We start from the raw sequence: 15,297 nt of genomic DNA on the forward strand, positions 1-15,297 counted from the left end.
TCATAAAACAAATGCTAATACTTTGGAAACAATTTGTAGATAAAAAGGTTCACAAATAATTCTAACAAGAACAACACGCCTTTCTAGACACATACTTGGGTATATTAATGTGTACCACTCATGCTTTCCCATTTCACATTTCCATTAACTGTGCTGGGTGATGCTGGTTTTCAACACTTAAAATGTAATCATACTTTATAGCAGGAGGAGTTTTCACAGATGATACAATTGTCAGGGGGATGGGTGCCCCCTATTCATTCTGCCTTCCCCCAGTGAAGCAGATGAGCTTTCTCCTCTCTGATACTCAAATCCTGTGTGCCCCACCTTGGGTAGCATGTGCTTTGGTTGAGCTTTGGGTGCCTCAACATAAAAAGGACATCAAAGTGTTGGAGTGTGTCCAGAGGAGGGAAACCAAGATGATGAAAGGCCTTGAGGGCGAGACTTAGGAGTGCAGCTGAGGTCACTCATTTTGTTAAACCTGGGAAACTGTGGAGTGTTTCACCCTCAATTTGAGACCAAAACGCCCTAAACATCGAATTCAGTGCAGGAATATAAGGAATGAGATACAAGTCCTATGGCACACATGGGTAGATATACACACAGTACACAGGCAGAAAAATGGGTGCACACTGCATTTCAAGGAATGGTCGTATCACATGTCAGTGCAGAAGGCACGGCACAGACCCGAGATGAGTCACAGCAATTTCTCAGAAAATGATGAGCCTTCATGTTCTCTGGACCAGTACATCACTGGTCCCCCAGGTATTTGAGACTGCTTTGAAAGCAAGAGTAGTGCAGCCAGCAGCATCACGCTAATCTTGCTTTCATGTCTGATAGGAAGAGTAATTTGTCCTGCTATCAATACTGGTATATTCTGCACAACAAAAGCTGGAATTAGGTCACCACAATTTTCTTTTGTTCCCGTGAATAAGCCTAGCTTCTTCAGCTTCTCCTTCTGAGCACAATCTTCAATTGCTGCCAGTATTATAAGTCAAATCTTCTCAAAAACAATTATTTCCATTCTATATTATATGGACCAGTCAATACCTGGCTATGTGAAATTCTTTATGATCAATGTTTCATCCTTTCAATACATCTATTACAATTGCACTAATATTTCTTGTTTTCTTTTTACTCTTCTGCACAAATCTATAAAATTTGCTCAGTGATCTCTTTTTCATTTCAATCCACATATAGGGAAACAAACTATCAGATGGCTGTTTTTTCTTTCTTTCTATTTACCTGTCCTTTTATGCCTTCTCACATGTTTTTCACCTGTGAAATTTCTCACATTTTTGTGAAGTTTCAAATTTCCACACTGTATTTGGGCATCGTGTTTTCACACAGTTTTTAAGCAATCTTATCCATAGCACATACCAGCAGATCCCCAGGAATTCTTTAGTGAGGAAAAAAAAAGTACCGTTCGTTCCATAACTTCTTTAATGCTCTGCCAACTCTACTAAGCAGGCCATTTCTCTGTATCCCCCTCTAGTCATTCACCATTTCTCCACGTGCCTTTGAAATTCTCCCTATCTGAAACAGCAAAATCTTTATTCCCCATCCCAACCCCTGCCCCCCAAACCAACCTACCAACCTAAAAAACCATGACTTTTAAATTAACACAACTGTAACTGCAAATAACTCATTGAACAGTTACTACAAGACAGCCCCCACCTTGCAGGGCTGGATGGGTCTGGTTAAACAACTGGTGTAAATTTGTGAAGAAAGATAAAATGCCCCTCAGCACTACGATGCTGGCAGTAAAACAAGAGCTAAGGAGAGGTACAGATCACCATCTCAACAATATAGTGAGGCACTAAAGTTTCCACAAACTTCCAAATGAGGGAAAGGGAAAAGAAAAACTCATACAGAATAAAGGGAAATCAACATATTTCCTTTTGTATCTCATATTAATTCTGCTTGCTCTTTTTCACCACCTGAACACTGTGCTCTGCAGTTAAACCCCTGCACAACTGCATCAACTCCCTTTAGCTGTGTTTCTGTAAAAACAGAGTCTTGGCACAGAAGCAGCCAGGACAGGCAACAGCAGTGCCATATCAGGAAATGCCCTTTCTTTTTTTTTTCTTGTGACCCATCTTTTTCTCAATAGCATTCAAAAATGTATCCTACTCTAGACTTTCCCCACAACAAATAGGTTGGGCTCAATGATCTCAAAGGTCTTTTCCAACCTAGTTGATTCTAGGTGAAATAATTTCAGAAAATATATAGTTTGATAAAAATATATATAACCTTAATAGAACTCCAGACAACTTTCTGAAAACATGTTGCATTTGTAGAAGTCAAATGAAGACAGAATCCCTATATATACTGTACTTCTGGAAGTGGGACACTGTATTTTGAAAACACTTTTGTACATCTCATGTACTGTTCAGTAGCACACCCCCAAAGCTATAAATCAAGGAAAGCTCTCATTTATCCCTCAAATACTCTTCCATTCTGACATAGCCGCTCAAATCATACACGGTCAGTTCTCATCTAGCAACACATGAAAAGCTGCACACACCTAGAGCGCAGCAGCCAGGAAAGGGTTAACAGCCCAAACAGCTCCTTCCAGCTGCAGCTCAGACACACGATTGAGTTACTGTGGCTTAACAAGTTATTGTGTTTCTGCTGAGCTACCGTCAATGACCACATATGTATTCACCGCCTGTGACAAACACAATGTAAAACGCTTTAGCCTGACATCGGTGACAGAGACACTGACAGGCAAAAGCTGGATTAAAAGACTGCAGAATACACAGAGCGAAGCAGCTGCAGCAAGGGATGTGAACTACCTCAAGAAAACTCCAGAAGAGCTGAGCAGAAGTGACTTTTGGAGAAGACCCAGAAATGCTTTTGGGAATGGAATGTGAGGGCTAGGAAAAGCTGTAAGAGATACTGCTCATCTCTTGGCCCAGCAGTTGTAAGCTGGGTGGGTGGGTGGATGAGTTGTGAGTGGGCAACAAGAAAATGCTGAAGCTTCTAAGACTGTGTGAAAATTAAAATACAGGACTTAATGTTACTGATTCAGTAGCCCAAAGAAGGCCAGGGTCATGAGAAGCTGTGGAGCCCAAAGATGGCCTTCAATGGGAAATAAACAGCAAGATACCAGCTGCAGCCCAACCTGCACTTCTGGGAGCCCAGCAGCAGCCCCAGCTCAAAATGAGCTTTGCACACCGAGGCAGGGGCTAATGAGGGTCACTGTGCATCAGCTCAAGACTCGGACACTCGTGTCCTCCTGACTCACATCTCCCAGGCTGGAGACAGGGTGCCTGCTGCCCAACAGGAGACACCAGAAGCAACTCAGTGGCACTGACAGCCACCAGGTCTGACCAGAGTGAAAACCTGCATGTTGCAAGCTTGGCCCAGGAGAGACCATGGTCCCTCTTACCTGGAGACCTGCAAGGCTGCATTTCACACTACAACAGCTGGCTGAATGTAGGGATAACCAAAACAGGCCCACAACAAAAAGCACAGTTTTGGAGGTGCTTGAACTCCTCCTCCATTGCACTCCCCATGAGCTCTGAGAAAACCCTGTTTCTTCTGACTTTCCAGTGAAAGAGTAAAAGTGATGTAACTTTTTTTCTTTTTTACCATGCATTGACCATGTACTTAGTACTGAGCAGAACACAAAGAATGACATGTTTTGAGCACCAAGGTGCATATCTAAGTAGTCAAATGCAGGACCCAAAAAAGTATTTGCTAACCAAAGTAATGTATAAATAAAGGGACTTTGTTTATACTTCAAATGAATACAGTAAAATTTCTTATATGGTGGTGTAAAAGTAACAGACTTTGGGAAGCATGAACAGCATGAATGAGCAAGATGCTGTCAAAGTCAATGAAAGAAGTTCCTGGGGGAGAAGAAGGAATAAAAGCAGAGACAAAACATGTAAAAGAAACCGGGCCACAGGTCTTTAGGATAATTTCTATTCCATTTGCAATAAGAGGAGCAGAATAAAAGGAGCGAATTGAGTGTGCATACCACCACTTTAAAGTATACCTAAATGTAAGAGGACCTAATCATTAAAGTCTTTTGAGATGATTGAGATGCTAAACATTCTACTCAGTTGTTCCTTGAGAACAGCAGAATAAAAACTACTTTATAGCTTTTTTCTCCACTCATGTGACTCTCTCTGAGATCTACATACTCTAATGATTACTCAATTTACATCTGATTTAGTATCTGCTTTTGTGTCTCATTTACCTAATTCATACATATATTGAGTAACAGGTTGTCTAGAGGCATGCAGCCTATTTCTGCAGGAGGTCACTTAGATTTCCACTGGGTTTAATGTTTTAATTCCTTTTTAGCTGCTAGCAAAATATATTTTGGTAACTAAAATATTGTTTTTTCATTCATTTACATAATAGTGAAATGAATACATCTTTTCTTTAGACATTCATAAGCCATAATCACTGATGGGAATGGGTATATTTCAGTTGAGTATCAGAGGAGATAATTTCAGTACAGTGCTTTTGATTTTTTAAAATTTCATAATCGTTTTACAGACAGGCATGGCCTATAATGACATTAACAATTCTATTCAAACCTGCCTCTTTTATCAGGAGAACACTCATTTTTATTTTTTCAAACAACATCACCTAACAAAACTCAAGAGGCAGGCGAGCCTCATAATTTAAAAAAAATAAATTAAAAAAACCCACCTCTTGCCAGCAAACAGAGGACATCTGATATGGACTCATGAAGAATCAAACATTATTTAATTTAATATTATCTTTCAGGTTATTCTACTGGAGCCATATTTGTCAGAAACATCCTCCCTTAAGCTATGCAAGTCTTTCTTCATTCCAGCTCATTCTATTGTGCTGGATTTGAACATCTCCCCCATAATTAGTAACTGTAATTGTAAACAAGAATAGAAACAGTCTCAGAAATAAAGAAAGACAAGCCACAAATTCAAGGGAGTTAGAGACTCAGGGTAACAAGATACAGCTCTTGTAGCACCATTAAATGCCCAAAAGACAAAAACCCACCAATCCATAAAATCTTGCCTGTTCCAGAAAACTACCCCGTGTCTGTAAAATCCTGAACTGACCAAAGAAGCTGCCTTTGGAGGGTTGTAAGAAAAGAAAGGGAGAACAGAAAAACCTAAGAAGGAGATAGAGCTATGGCAACCTTAAAATTTAAGATTATGAGAAACCGAAGATGAAACATAGCCCTTTCCTACCACAAAATGAGGAATGGGAGCTTTGGATAGACAAGACTGAGGTCTTAATGTTCTTCCATTTATTTCAGAGGTGACAAGGAGTGATTACCAGCTTACACAGGATCCTGCCCTCTAAAGAAAATCCTGGCTCTAATGAGGTCAGTGTTTTCTCCTGTCCTATGAACTTCAATGAGAACATGATTTTTACCCTCGCTATTAAATCAGAGAAAGTTTTTCTGCCTGTCCACATTAGTCGTACATTGGGTATGAAATGCAGCAGATTAAGAAAGCCAACTATCAGAAAAACCAAGTATTTTATAGTCTATAGTTTACTGCATTATACAATTTTCTTTACTCACAACTACCCTGGAGTTATCATCTTGAAGTGACAATATCAGTAAAATTTAGATTGTAAGGAACTCTCTCTGAAGGCTATCCTGCTCAATCTCCTGCTGAAAACAAGGCTGACTGCACAGATCAGGTTTCTCAGTGTCCTGTCAAAAGGATGTTCCTTGTTTTGTGACAATGGGGATTAGGGAATGGAAACATTCCAGGTTTGTCAAAATTACTCTGACATCTTTCACCTGAGATGTTCTGACACCTTTAAGAACTCCCCCCTGCAAAACGGCCTGAGTCTGCAGACTTTGCACCCCTTAGCTGCAGTTGCAAGGCCCACCTCCCAGTGGTGATTTAAAGGAACTCTCAGGTTGCTGTCATTTGCACTTTGGTGTTAAGAAGATATGTAAGGTGCTGTGCATATTGTACCCGAGTCCCTTTTGTGAAGATTAACTCATTTTGGAACAAACAGTCAGGAAAACAGACTTAAAACACAATACTCTTGGAAAAGAAGACTTAATTTTGTGTACACTTTAGATATTGGGAACTTAATGTCAGGAAGGCACACAATACCAATTGCAGTCAAAGTCACATAATCATCCCTCCAACCTCTCCAACTGACACATCAAACAAACTGTTTCAGAGAAGTTCATCAGATAAACAGAGAACAAGTATAAAGCAACCACAGTACACCTGCAGAAAAGCTATGGGGAGACAGAAACATCCACCTATGAACTGAATTGCTGCCAGTGACTTACTGGACTCCAGCAATTGCTGTAGCAGATATCAATCAAAACCACTGAGGATTGGTAACACTGTCTTAAGAAAAATACCAGAGACATTGTCATGACCATGGGAAGGCACAACATTGATCTGACACCTCATGAAAACCCAACATTCACGACCACATGCAGTAACACAACTCGGGACAGACCCAGGAAAACTGGCACCTACTGAGTCCCCGGGGCCACCTCTGTCACTAAGGGGGTATTCATGGGACATCTCCTGAACAGGTCCTTGCAGCTCCCCTTCCTAGTGACATCTCATGAGTTCACACAACCATCTCTGCAACTGCATAAACACTATGCCTTCATTTGAGTGAAATCCTAGCAGCAGAAGGAACAAGCCTAGCTTCATGTGATACGATACTCCATGCACATTTCATTATTCTACACGACACTGAACCTAGAACCTATTGAAAAGAATTTCTCAGTACAAGAACAGGAACAGCCTCCATCTGTTAGTCTGGGATTCACAGGTTGCTTCCAATTAACACTCCTTGATTTGAAAGCAAAACTCAGCTTTGCCTGAGCAGTCAAAGCTTTAAGACTTTCAGGTATCTTAGTTTAAGATCACTATGGAGATTTACACATGCAAACAGATTTCCTGCCAGTCTATCCCCACGAGTTGCATTCTCATTTTTATGCTGTAGTAGCTAAGGGAGTCTGAGAACAGGAATTCTCTGCTGTGGCACTACTTCAAAGTGCATGCCAACGATTTATGATAGACTGTCATAAATCACAAATGGAAGGGCAAGGAATGAAATGCTGCTTCCAAGTAATTCTTATTGATTCCGGAGTGGGCAAGAGCTGACCTACATTCAGTACTGCATCAAAGAAATCCCTAGGCCAGGATAGTCCATCTCCTAGAAAGCACTCTTTTAGGCTGGTTGGCTAGTACCTGGGCCTATTTCACTTTGTTAGTTTGGCTTGTAAGTTTCTAGCAGCATTTCAGGTTTATAGAACCAAAACAACTTCAAGTAATAAAACTCTGATATATGCAAAAGAGAACCATGCATTGGCCCATTTAAGCCATTGCCCCTGAGCTGCTCTGACCTCTTAGGTGGACAGGTGGCACACCTTGTGAAAACATGTCTCCAGATCACACCAGTGCCTCAATGATGAGCAAAACAAGGATGCTAAATGGCTTGGATGAGAATTCCATGCTTACATTCTGAGAGCACATCTATGACAGCTAGAAATGCTATTTCCATCAGTGTGCAATGCCTGGAATTGCGCTGTGACAATTAAAGAAAAAGGCCAATTCCATGTGCCACTTTGTTATCATCAGTTCTTAATGTTCTTAACCTGGACAATCTGGGACCAACTGCAGACCTAGGGCTGTCTTAAAAATGTCCTCCAGCAGTAAAAAAGCCGCATGAAGCAGCTCTGAAATTGCTGTTTGGCTCTAAAGTTACAACAAAACCTGTGGAAGTAGGTGAGACCCATCCACCTCAGCTACTCAAAACCAAACATCAATCTCCCAGTGTTCCATGGTAGGTTTTTATTACATGTTCTGGTATGCAGAGCAGCAGCAGATCTAAAATGAGAATCATTCAGAATCAATGGGTTGGGATTAATCTGTCCTCCTGTCCAGTGCAAGTGCTGCCACAGTAATAAACAGAAATCTGATAACTTCATACTGTCAGCACAAAATGAAACTATGACCTTGACCTGTGCAACAGCATCCAGTAATTTTTTCATAACTTCAACATACCATACTATACAGCTATGATCTAATAAAAATCTAAAAGTAATTAACTGGAATTTTTGAAAACTGAAGCCTTAATCAAATATGTATTCTTATCAGGGTTGCAAGCCAGCAATAAATTGGGACATTTAAAAAACTGGGATCCAATCCAATCTGTGATCTGATCAGGGTTCAATGGTTATAATAAATTGGGAGTATTAAAACTGGGATCACATCCAACACTTTATTTTGTCTAAACCACAGGACCTAGCTGTGCTGTAAAGTCAGGAATACTCAATGAACAGATATACCATGTTGGATTAACCCTTAATAAATAATGATGCACAAGCTCAGGTGTCCCAAAAGCATGTGGTTTAGCACAGAGCTTAATGGTGAGAATAGCAATTATGAGCATTTTATCAGAGATCAATATGAACTTTAAACAGCCATAATAATGCTTTTAGACTTGGCAGGTGGAATGCACAGGAACAAAAGCTACATGGGGTCGCCAACAATGTGCACGCGTATGAACGTGTGCTAAGATGCACTATGCATTTAAAAAAATCTTACTTTGATTTTTGCAACAGTCTGAATTTCAACTTTTGATTCAAAGCAATTTGGCTTTTCTACCATACTGCCATATATCCATCTATTCTCATTTTCATTTTGGTTTCCAGTAACGTACAAACTGTTTGTAATTAAATATAATAAAACAAATGCTGACAGAAAGGGAATGAAGTTTCACTCCCAAGTATTCTCTCCTCTCTAAGTGGACTCTAAATGTTTTTATTTCTGTAAGATGCATCCCTTCGTGCAGGGATCTTGCAGCTGCAAAATTAAACCTCTGTTTGCCAAATATCAAAACCAGATGTATTGATTTTTTAACTATGGGAACAGGCAACAAGCATCAGGGCTGATAAGACAAGAGAAATGCTCTTTAGTTGCTGGAAGGTTTCTGAAAAGTAAAGGAAAGTCAGTCTTTAATATAAAAACTGAAACCATTTAGTTTACCCCTATCTTAGATACAGTATAACTTAAGCATTCAGTTCATACATTGAGAAAGCAGGGGCCAGATACTCCTTCTGCTTCTTTAACACTCTGCTCAAACCTCAATACTATTAAAACATTTTCCTCAATTAACTCCGATGAGGACTACAAAACCAAGACTGTATTAACAAAACTATTCCCACAAAAATGTGCAGAGGATTATTTTTCACATGGAGTGCCTCCTCATTAATTAACTCTCATGCTACTTTAAAAAATCCTCCCATTTTCAACAAGGTGCTTCATTTTGTAAATTTTATTCTAATGTCAAGTAACCGTTCAATTCTGTTGGAAGAGAAATTTAGGTCTCAGTAGGAAAATTGCAGTAAAATAATACTAAAGAAACAGGAAAAAATATTTTTCTTTCAATTGATAGTCACTTTATTTGCATTTAAAAGGCAAATTATGATGTGTAAAACTCATGCATCTAATGTATTTATCCAGTTCATTTTACAATGACTTTTAAATGTTAGAAAATGAAAAGAACCCAAAATGAGTGGGAAAGAAATGGAGGAAGAGATGAAATCTTTTTTGAGGGAAGGAAAAGACATGGCCTCTTCCAGTATTTAATAATGTAGCAAACACCCTATCGTTAAAATGATAAATTCTGAGTAATTTACACTGAACACACTAAAAATACAGATTTGAGTCAGCTTGATCAAAATAACCCTCAGATATAGCATTTGTTTCTTCCTTTTATGGGCAGATTCTCGACCTTTGGAGCACATGCTTTATTACAGCCAAACTCTTTGAAGCATGAACGAAACAATGAGTTTATTTAAAATAAGGCCTCAGTCCAATGAAGCATGTGACTTGTGTCAGGAAGGACAAGCCACCACCTCAAAGAACTGTACCCCCAGTTAAGCCAATACTCCTGAACTATCATGAGGCTCCTGTCTTTTCCCACTCAAAATTCCCTGACATTGCATAACCTTGGCATAATGAAAACTAAAGGAGGTAGGGGGAGAAGAAAATAATTTAAAGGAGGTGCTGAATTCATATTCAATTTGACACAGATAAGGCTATTACTAAAGAAGGAATGCCTAACATCCAAAGTTCCTGTTCAGTACTTGAGGCTTGCAGAAGTAGTAGTTGTATAATAAAGTATTGGCTTTGAAAAGAAAGGAAGCCTGGGGCTGAGGTCTGGAATCAATTCTTAGCTTGACAGGGACTTTTCAGGAGCCTGGACAAGCAGTTGCACTGCCTGCATGTCACATTCCCACCCAGAGGACACTTTTTTTTTCCTGTCAGATTTTCTCTCTTCCACCTCAACTGTAAGTGCTTGGGGTCAGGCCCAAGCTTCCCTAACAGCAATGAACACAATGAGACCTTCATCTCGCTGAGGATTGCTAGGGAATACAAGCAGTAAAAAAACCAAAAAAACCCAAAAAAACCCGATATCAGCATTTCAGTGCAGGATGTGGGGCTGCTTCAGAGAACTGCAGCTACATGGCAGCACTGAGAGTTGTTCTGAAAACTGAGACTGGGACAATGTGGAATGGAAATAGAAATTACTAGGCTAGCAAAATTGTAAATTTATTTTCACTTTCTGAGGTTCAAATCCGAAACTTGGCAGCCCATAAAAAGAGTTGCCAGGCAAATTTATGCTGAGGACCAAAGTGCAAGCAAATCCTGTCCTTTTGGGAATCATCTGCATTACAGAGTGAGCACTGAATACTCTGTCTGCATACGCCCACTAGCTCTAACACATTCTGGATGTGCCAGACTTGTTGCACATGCACTGTTCAATTCCTTCTCTGTGCAAGCAGGAAATCCAACCTGTTCTAGGCACGATGGGCTTACACTCATGCAGCACACCTACACAAGAGCTGATGTTTCCCATCAGAACCAGAGTCATTGAGCTTGTACTGCACAGCACTGTGCACTGAACACATCTGACATTTTTGCATGTCTAAAGCTTGTCAAAATTTCTGGAAGAAGGCTGCAGTCTGTACAGAAAGCCCATCCCCGGGATTTTATGAAATATTGTTGTGCCTATCCAATACCAATCAAAAAACTGCAAAACTATGAGAGACAGCCTAGTCCTGTAAACTGAAAATGCACTTCCTACCAAAAAATATTTCTCAGCTGAGATCTTGAAACAGTATTCTGCTTTTTGGAGAGCTGCCAAGCATATATTGCATGCAAAACCAATATCCAAAACCAGGCGAGTTCCACAGCTGCTAAGATGCTGAAAAGCACTTGATCATTAATCCTGTCACACCCAGCCCAAAAATCAACTACTCTAACCTCTTCCACTAGTGTCCAAAATGGACAACATGGCCTCTGAAAAAAAGAAAACAAACAGATGACAAATCATAGTATCTTTTAGTATGATAGGCAGTCAGCATTTAAGAAAACTGTTTAAACAAAAAATCTCACTTTAGGATTGTAATAATTGAATTGAGGATCCGAACAAGAATTAGTTATACAGCTAATCTCAGAAAAGTAAAATTAGATGTGCATTTAGTTATTCTAGAAAGGCTAAATGTTAGAAAAGCAACTTTAGCTTGTTCAAGATATTAAATATAGGATTTGATCACAGGTATCAGGGGACAAAACTTGCTGTATTTCTCTAGTATTTTCTACTATTACATCTCCCATAGTTTTAACATACACTCATCTCACTCAACAAGAACAGATCTGAAAATATGAATGTGTTCTACAAATCTTCAGTTTTATAAATATGAGCCCAATAATGCAGGATTGCAGCTAGTGAAGTCATAGGAGCAGATGATCTATGGTGTGAATGTACCACACGGTTTTCTTTGCCAATATGTGCATTAAAATCTTGGACTTGAATTACATTATAGAATTACTAAATCTTGGGACAGAGCTGTAAAACTCGTCTTTACTGTCTTATTGAGCATCATCATTAGGTGAACAGTCAACAACTAAGCAAAAGGACTGATCTACATTCAAGTCAGGTAATGCTTCCTTAGTAATTTTAATCAATTTCCCAAACAGTTTTTACCCATACAGGAGAAGTAGCTTCTTTATATAATTTTTGTCTAATTAAAATAGAGCCTCTTCTATTTTATGACCAGCTCAAGAAGGGTTCAATAGTAAGACTGTAGGTAGTCTTATGTGGACAAACACACAGCCATGCTCTTACTTCATTTAGAAAGTTGAGGCAAATTGCCTGTTTTTATGGCTCATGTTGCATTCCTTTGAGGATAACATAGGGAAAATTTCTTCACTATTTTTCTGGGTTTTAAAAAAAATTTTAATTTTAATCCCTCAGAGATAGAAGATATACTACCTGATACAAAAGTGTGATATTCCTATTTTTGTGCCTTACAGAAGAAGAATCAAATAAGTGAGTTAAAAATATCATCTTGGTTCATCCACTTCTCAACACACCTGCTGTTCTCCATTTCAGTCACAAGCTCTTCCAGGTCAAAACTGAAATCATAACTAGAGAAACCAGGATGAAGAAGACATTGAGCTGCCAGTTCCTAATGCAGCCGTACCAAGTTACTGTCAATCAGTGACTGTAATTAAAAAAAAGCACACAACGCTAAAGAAATATTAAGAACAATTATCTTGTGTCCAATTGGAATGTTAGACCTCTAGACAGAAGGGTTCATTCCTTCCAGCCTGCCAACATTTTAGTAAATGACACTGGCCCTTTAACAGATGGGATACATGCTTCTTAGCTTGCCAGGATCCTAATAAAAGACACTGGCTTCTTTAAAATGAAGGACACATACCTCTCAAATTGCCAGTATCCAAATTGGGAGTCAGCAGTTTAATATAAAGGCACTCATCAATCTGGCAAAAATCAAGGACACGGCACAGAAATTTTAAAACAAATGGTACAAAGTTTCTCCTGACACTACTTAACTTAGATGAACTAAATACTTAAGCACTGGCTAAGCATATCCAGTAGCAGTGCTGTAGTAACTAGATACCTTGCTAGCTTTTAAAATAGTAAAAATTAGCAGCAGACTTCAAGGGTTTGGACTGACTTTTTTCCCCAATCAAATCCTTTAGCTACCACTTACAGGCCTGACCACACACTGCATGACTCAAATGAAAGCAGGAGTCTTTTCCCTGGCACTAGGCAGTACCACAAAGGCTGACCCATGTGGAAACACTGCACAAAAGGAACCATGTCTGCTTCCATTCCCTCTCCCAGGAGCAGGATGCTCCAGTGAAGGAGAGAGACCTTTGAAAAGTATTCTGCCTGCACTGACAAAATGTATTACTACAACTTGTAAAGTTTTACAGCATCTGCAGACACTTCTTGAGAGCCAAAAACTATGGGCTCTTCAACTTTTCTGATAGCAGCCATCAGAGGGAAACAAAGACCTTTTTCAGCATATGAAGTACTTCTGGATGAGTTGGGGAAAGGGAAAGAGGAGTTTTCTGAACCTTGTTGACACTGACAAATATTTCCGGTTTCTGAAGAGTAGGCATGGGGAAAAGCAGAAAACTGTAAAATCTCTTAATCTGGAAAGATAAGGAATTCACTAAGAGCATAGAAAGGTGTATTTTATGAACAGGACAGACTCTCAGGTCTTACCTCAGAAATACAACAACACCTAGCAGGCACTCACCCAGCTTCTTGCCTCGCCCCTCTTGCCCACCCCACTGCTGGCAGACTCCTGCCTCTGCAGACTGATTTGAACCATCTGAACCTGCTTTCTTCCAGGTGTTTCCTCAGCATATTCAACATTTGTTGCATATTTATTTCTGCAACATGTGGCTTACCAGCAAACACTGTGCAGAAAAGAACATACCAAAGTACAACAACTACTATCTAATGGCAGAGCCAGCTGAAGCCAAAGAGGTCTGAAGTGCTAGAAAACAACGGCAGAAACTGTCAGGAGAGAAGGGAGGAGGTTCTTGCTGTAGAGAAGCTGAGAAGAAAATTACTAAGTCAGCTGGCCTTGGGAATGGGCAGAGGTGGAACAGGTTTTGAAGGAACTGATTTTTACCAGCTAAAGCAGAAGCTGGGATTTGAATGCAACAGTGAAGTTCACAGAAACTGCAGAACAACAAGCTTCTGTCACACAGCAGCTCTGACTTGGCCAGGACCAGCCTAATGCTCTGGCTTGCCTGGACCTGACTGCAGTGGGCATTGTCTGGGACAGGCTGACTGGCTGTTCCTCAGGAAACCCCTTGCTCTGAAGTTTCTCACTTGATGAACAAAGATGCTCCTGCCATTTACTCACCTTTCACGCTCATCTTTCATTTTCTCCAGCTCCTCCTCTTTAAGCATGCCTTGCTTTGGAGTCCCCTTCTGATCTGCCTTGCCACTTTTATCTTCTTTCTTCTTTCCAAATCTGTTAAAGATATCAAAGAAGGAGTCATGAGGAAATAATTTCAGAAGAAAAAACAGTACTTATCTATCATAAACCACAGAAATTTTAGGCAATCAAAACACTGAGTTTTTATCTTAGTGACTCATAAATTTCCCACACTGCAAGATATGGTATCAGTATTACCTGGGCCATAGGCAAGAAGAAGGACTGGTTACAAATTGATTTGGACTCTGTACTTTTGAAAGCTATTGCTTAAAACTTAGTTGAAAAGCCCCATCAAACCTGAAGTGCAGGGCATTGCAGAGCTGAAATATTACATGGCACATTTTAAAGTGGCTGAAGGCTCCTCTTACCACAGGACAGCTCTCTGAAAGTCACCTGCAGTGGCTGTGGTGCCAGCACTCAGACTGGGCCACCATTTTGCTCTTACCAGTAACTACTATCCCTCATTCATGACACCCTAATTTTAGCATTTGTTCTTTGTTTAAATGAAGATGCAATCAGAAAGAATAAAATCTTGCTTTGTTCTAAGAGTACAAACCTAGACAGTTCATAAGAACTCTTTTTTAAACTTCTGGGGTTTTCTTTCTGCCTAGTAATATACCATCATGTAATATTTATGCTGTGAAAGTCCTCCAGAGGCCCCAGTGGGTTTGGGGCTTGCACTGTTGTTTTATACACTGTACAAATATGCATAACAAGGCTGCTTTACCCAGCCTATAAAAGGTGGCTGAACTGGGGAGCTACATTTAATTTCTGGTGGAGTTAGACAGAATACTGGGGTCAAATATGCTCATGAATTATGGACCAAATAAAAAGTTTAAAAACCTCCCCTCCTCTGCACAAATTTAAAATTCTCAGTTCCACAAGTAAATGATCAATCTGTATCTTCCACTGCAAATTATGCATGACAACAATGTAAAGAAAAGTAATTACTTCTTGATTAAATATACAATATTTATAAATATCACAAACTAATTACTCTGACTCAAAATCTCAAACTCTTC

The 15,297-nt window shown here is 39.7% G+C and overlaps 1 protein-coding gene across 3 annotated transcripts in view; it reads right to left on the reverse strand.

Moving 5' to 3' along the window:
• The window catches only part of PARD3B (par-3 family cell polarity regulator beta), a 392,403-nt gene that overhangs the window by 83,337 nt on the left and 293,769 nt on the right, over window positions 1-15,297 (reverse strand). For all 3 annotated transcript variants that reach the window (XM_071434745.1, XM_071434744.1, XM_071434743.1), the window contains one exon: window positions 14,201-14,311. In XM_071434745.1, the coding sequence (XP_071290846.1) occupies window positions 14,201-14,311 (111 nt within the window). The remainder of the gene's footprint in view (window positions 1-14,200; window positions 14,312-15,297) is intronic.

This window comes from Agelaius tricolor, unplaced genomic scaffold (genome assembly GCF_023055355.1).
Source record: "Agelaius tricolor isolate 1412-34295 unplaced genomic scaffold, bAgeTri1.0.p SCAF_10, whole genome shotgun sequence".
In the NCBI taxonomy this organism is placed as follows: Eukaryota; Metazoa; Chordata; class Aves; order Passeriformes; family Icteridae; genus Agelaius; species Agelaius tricolor.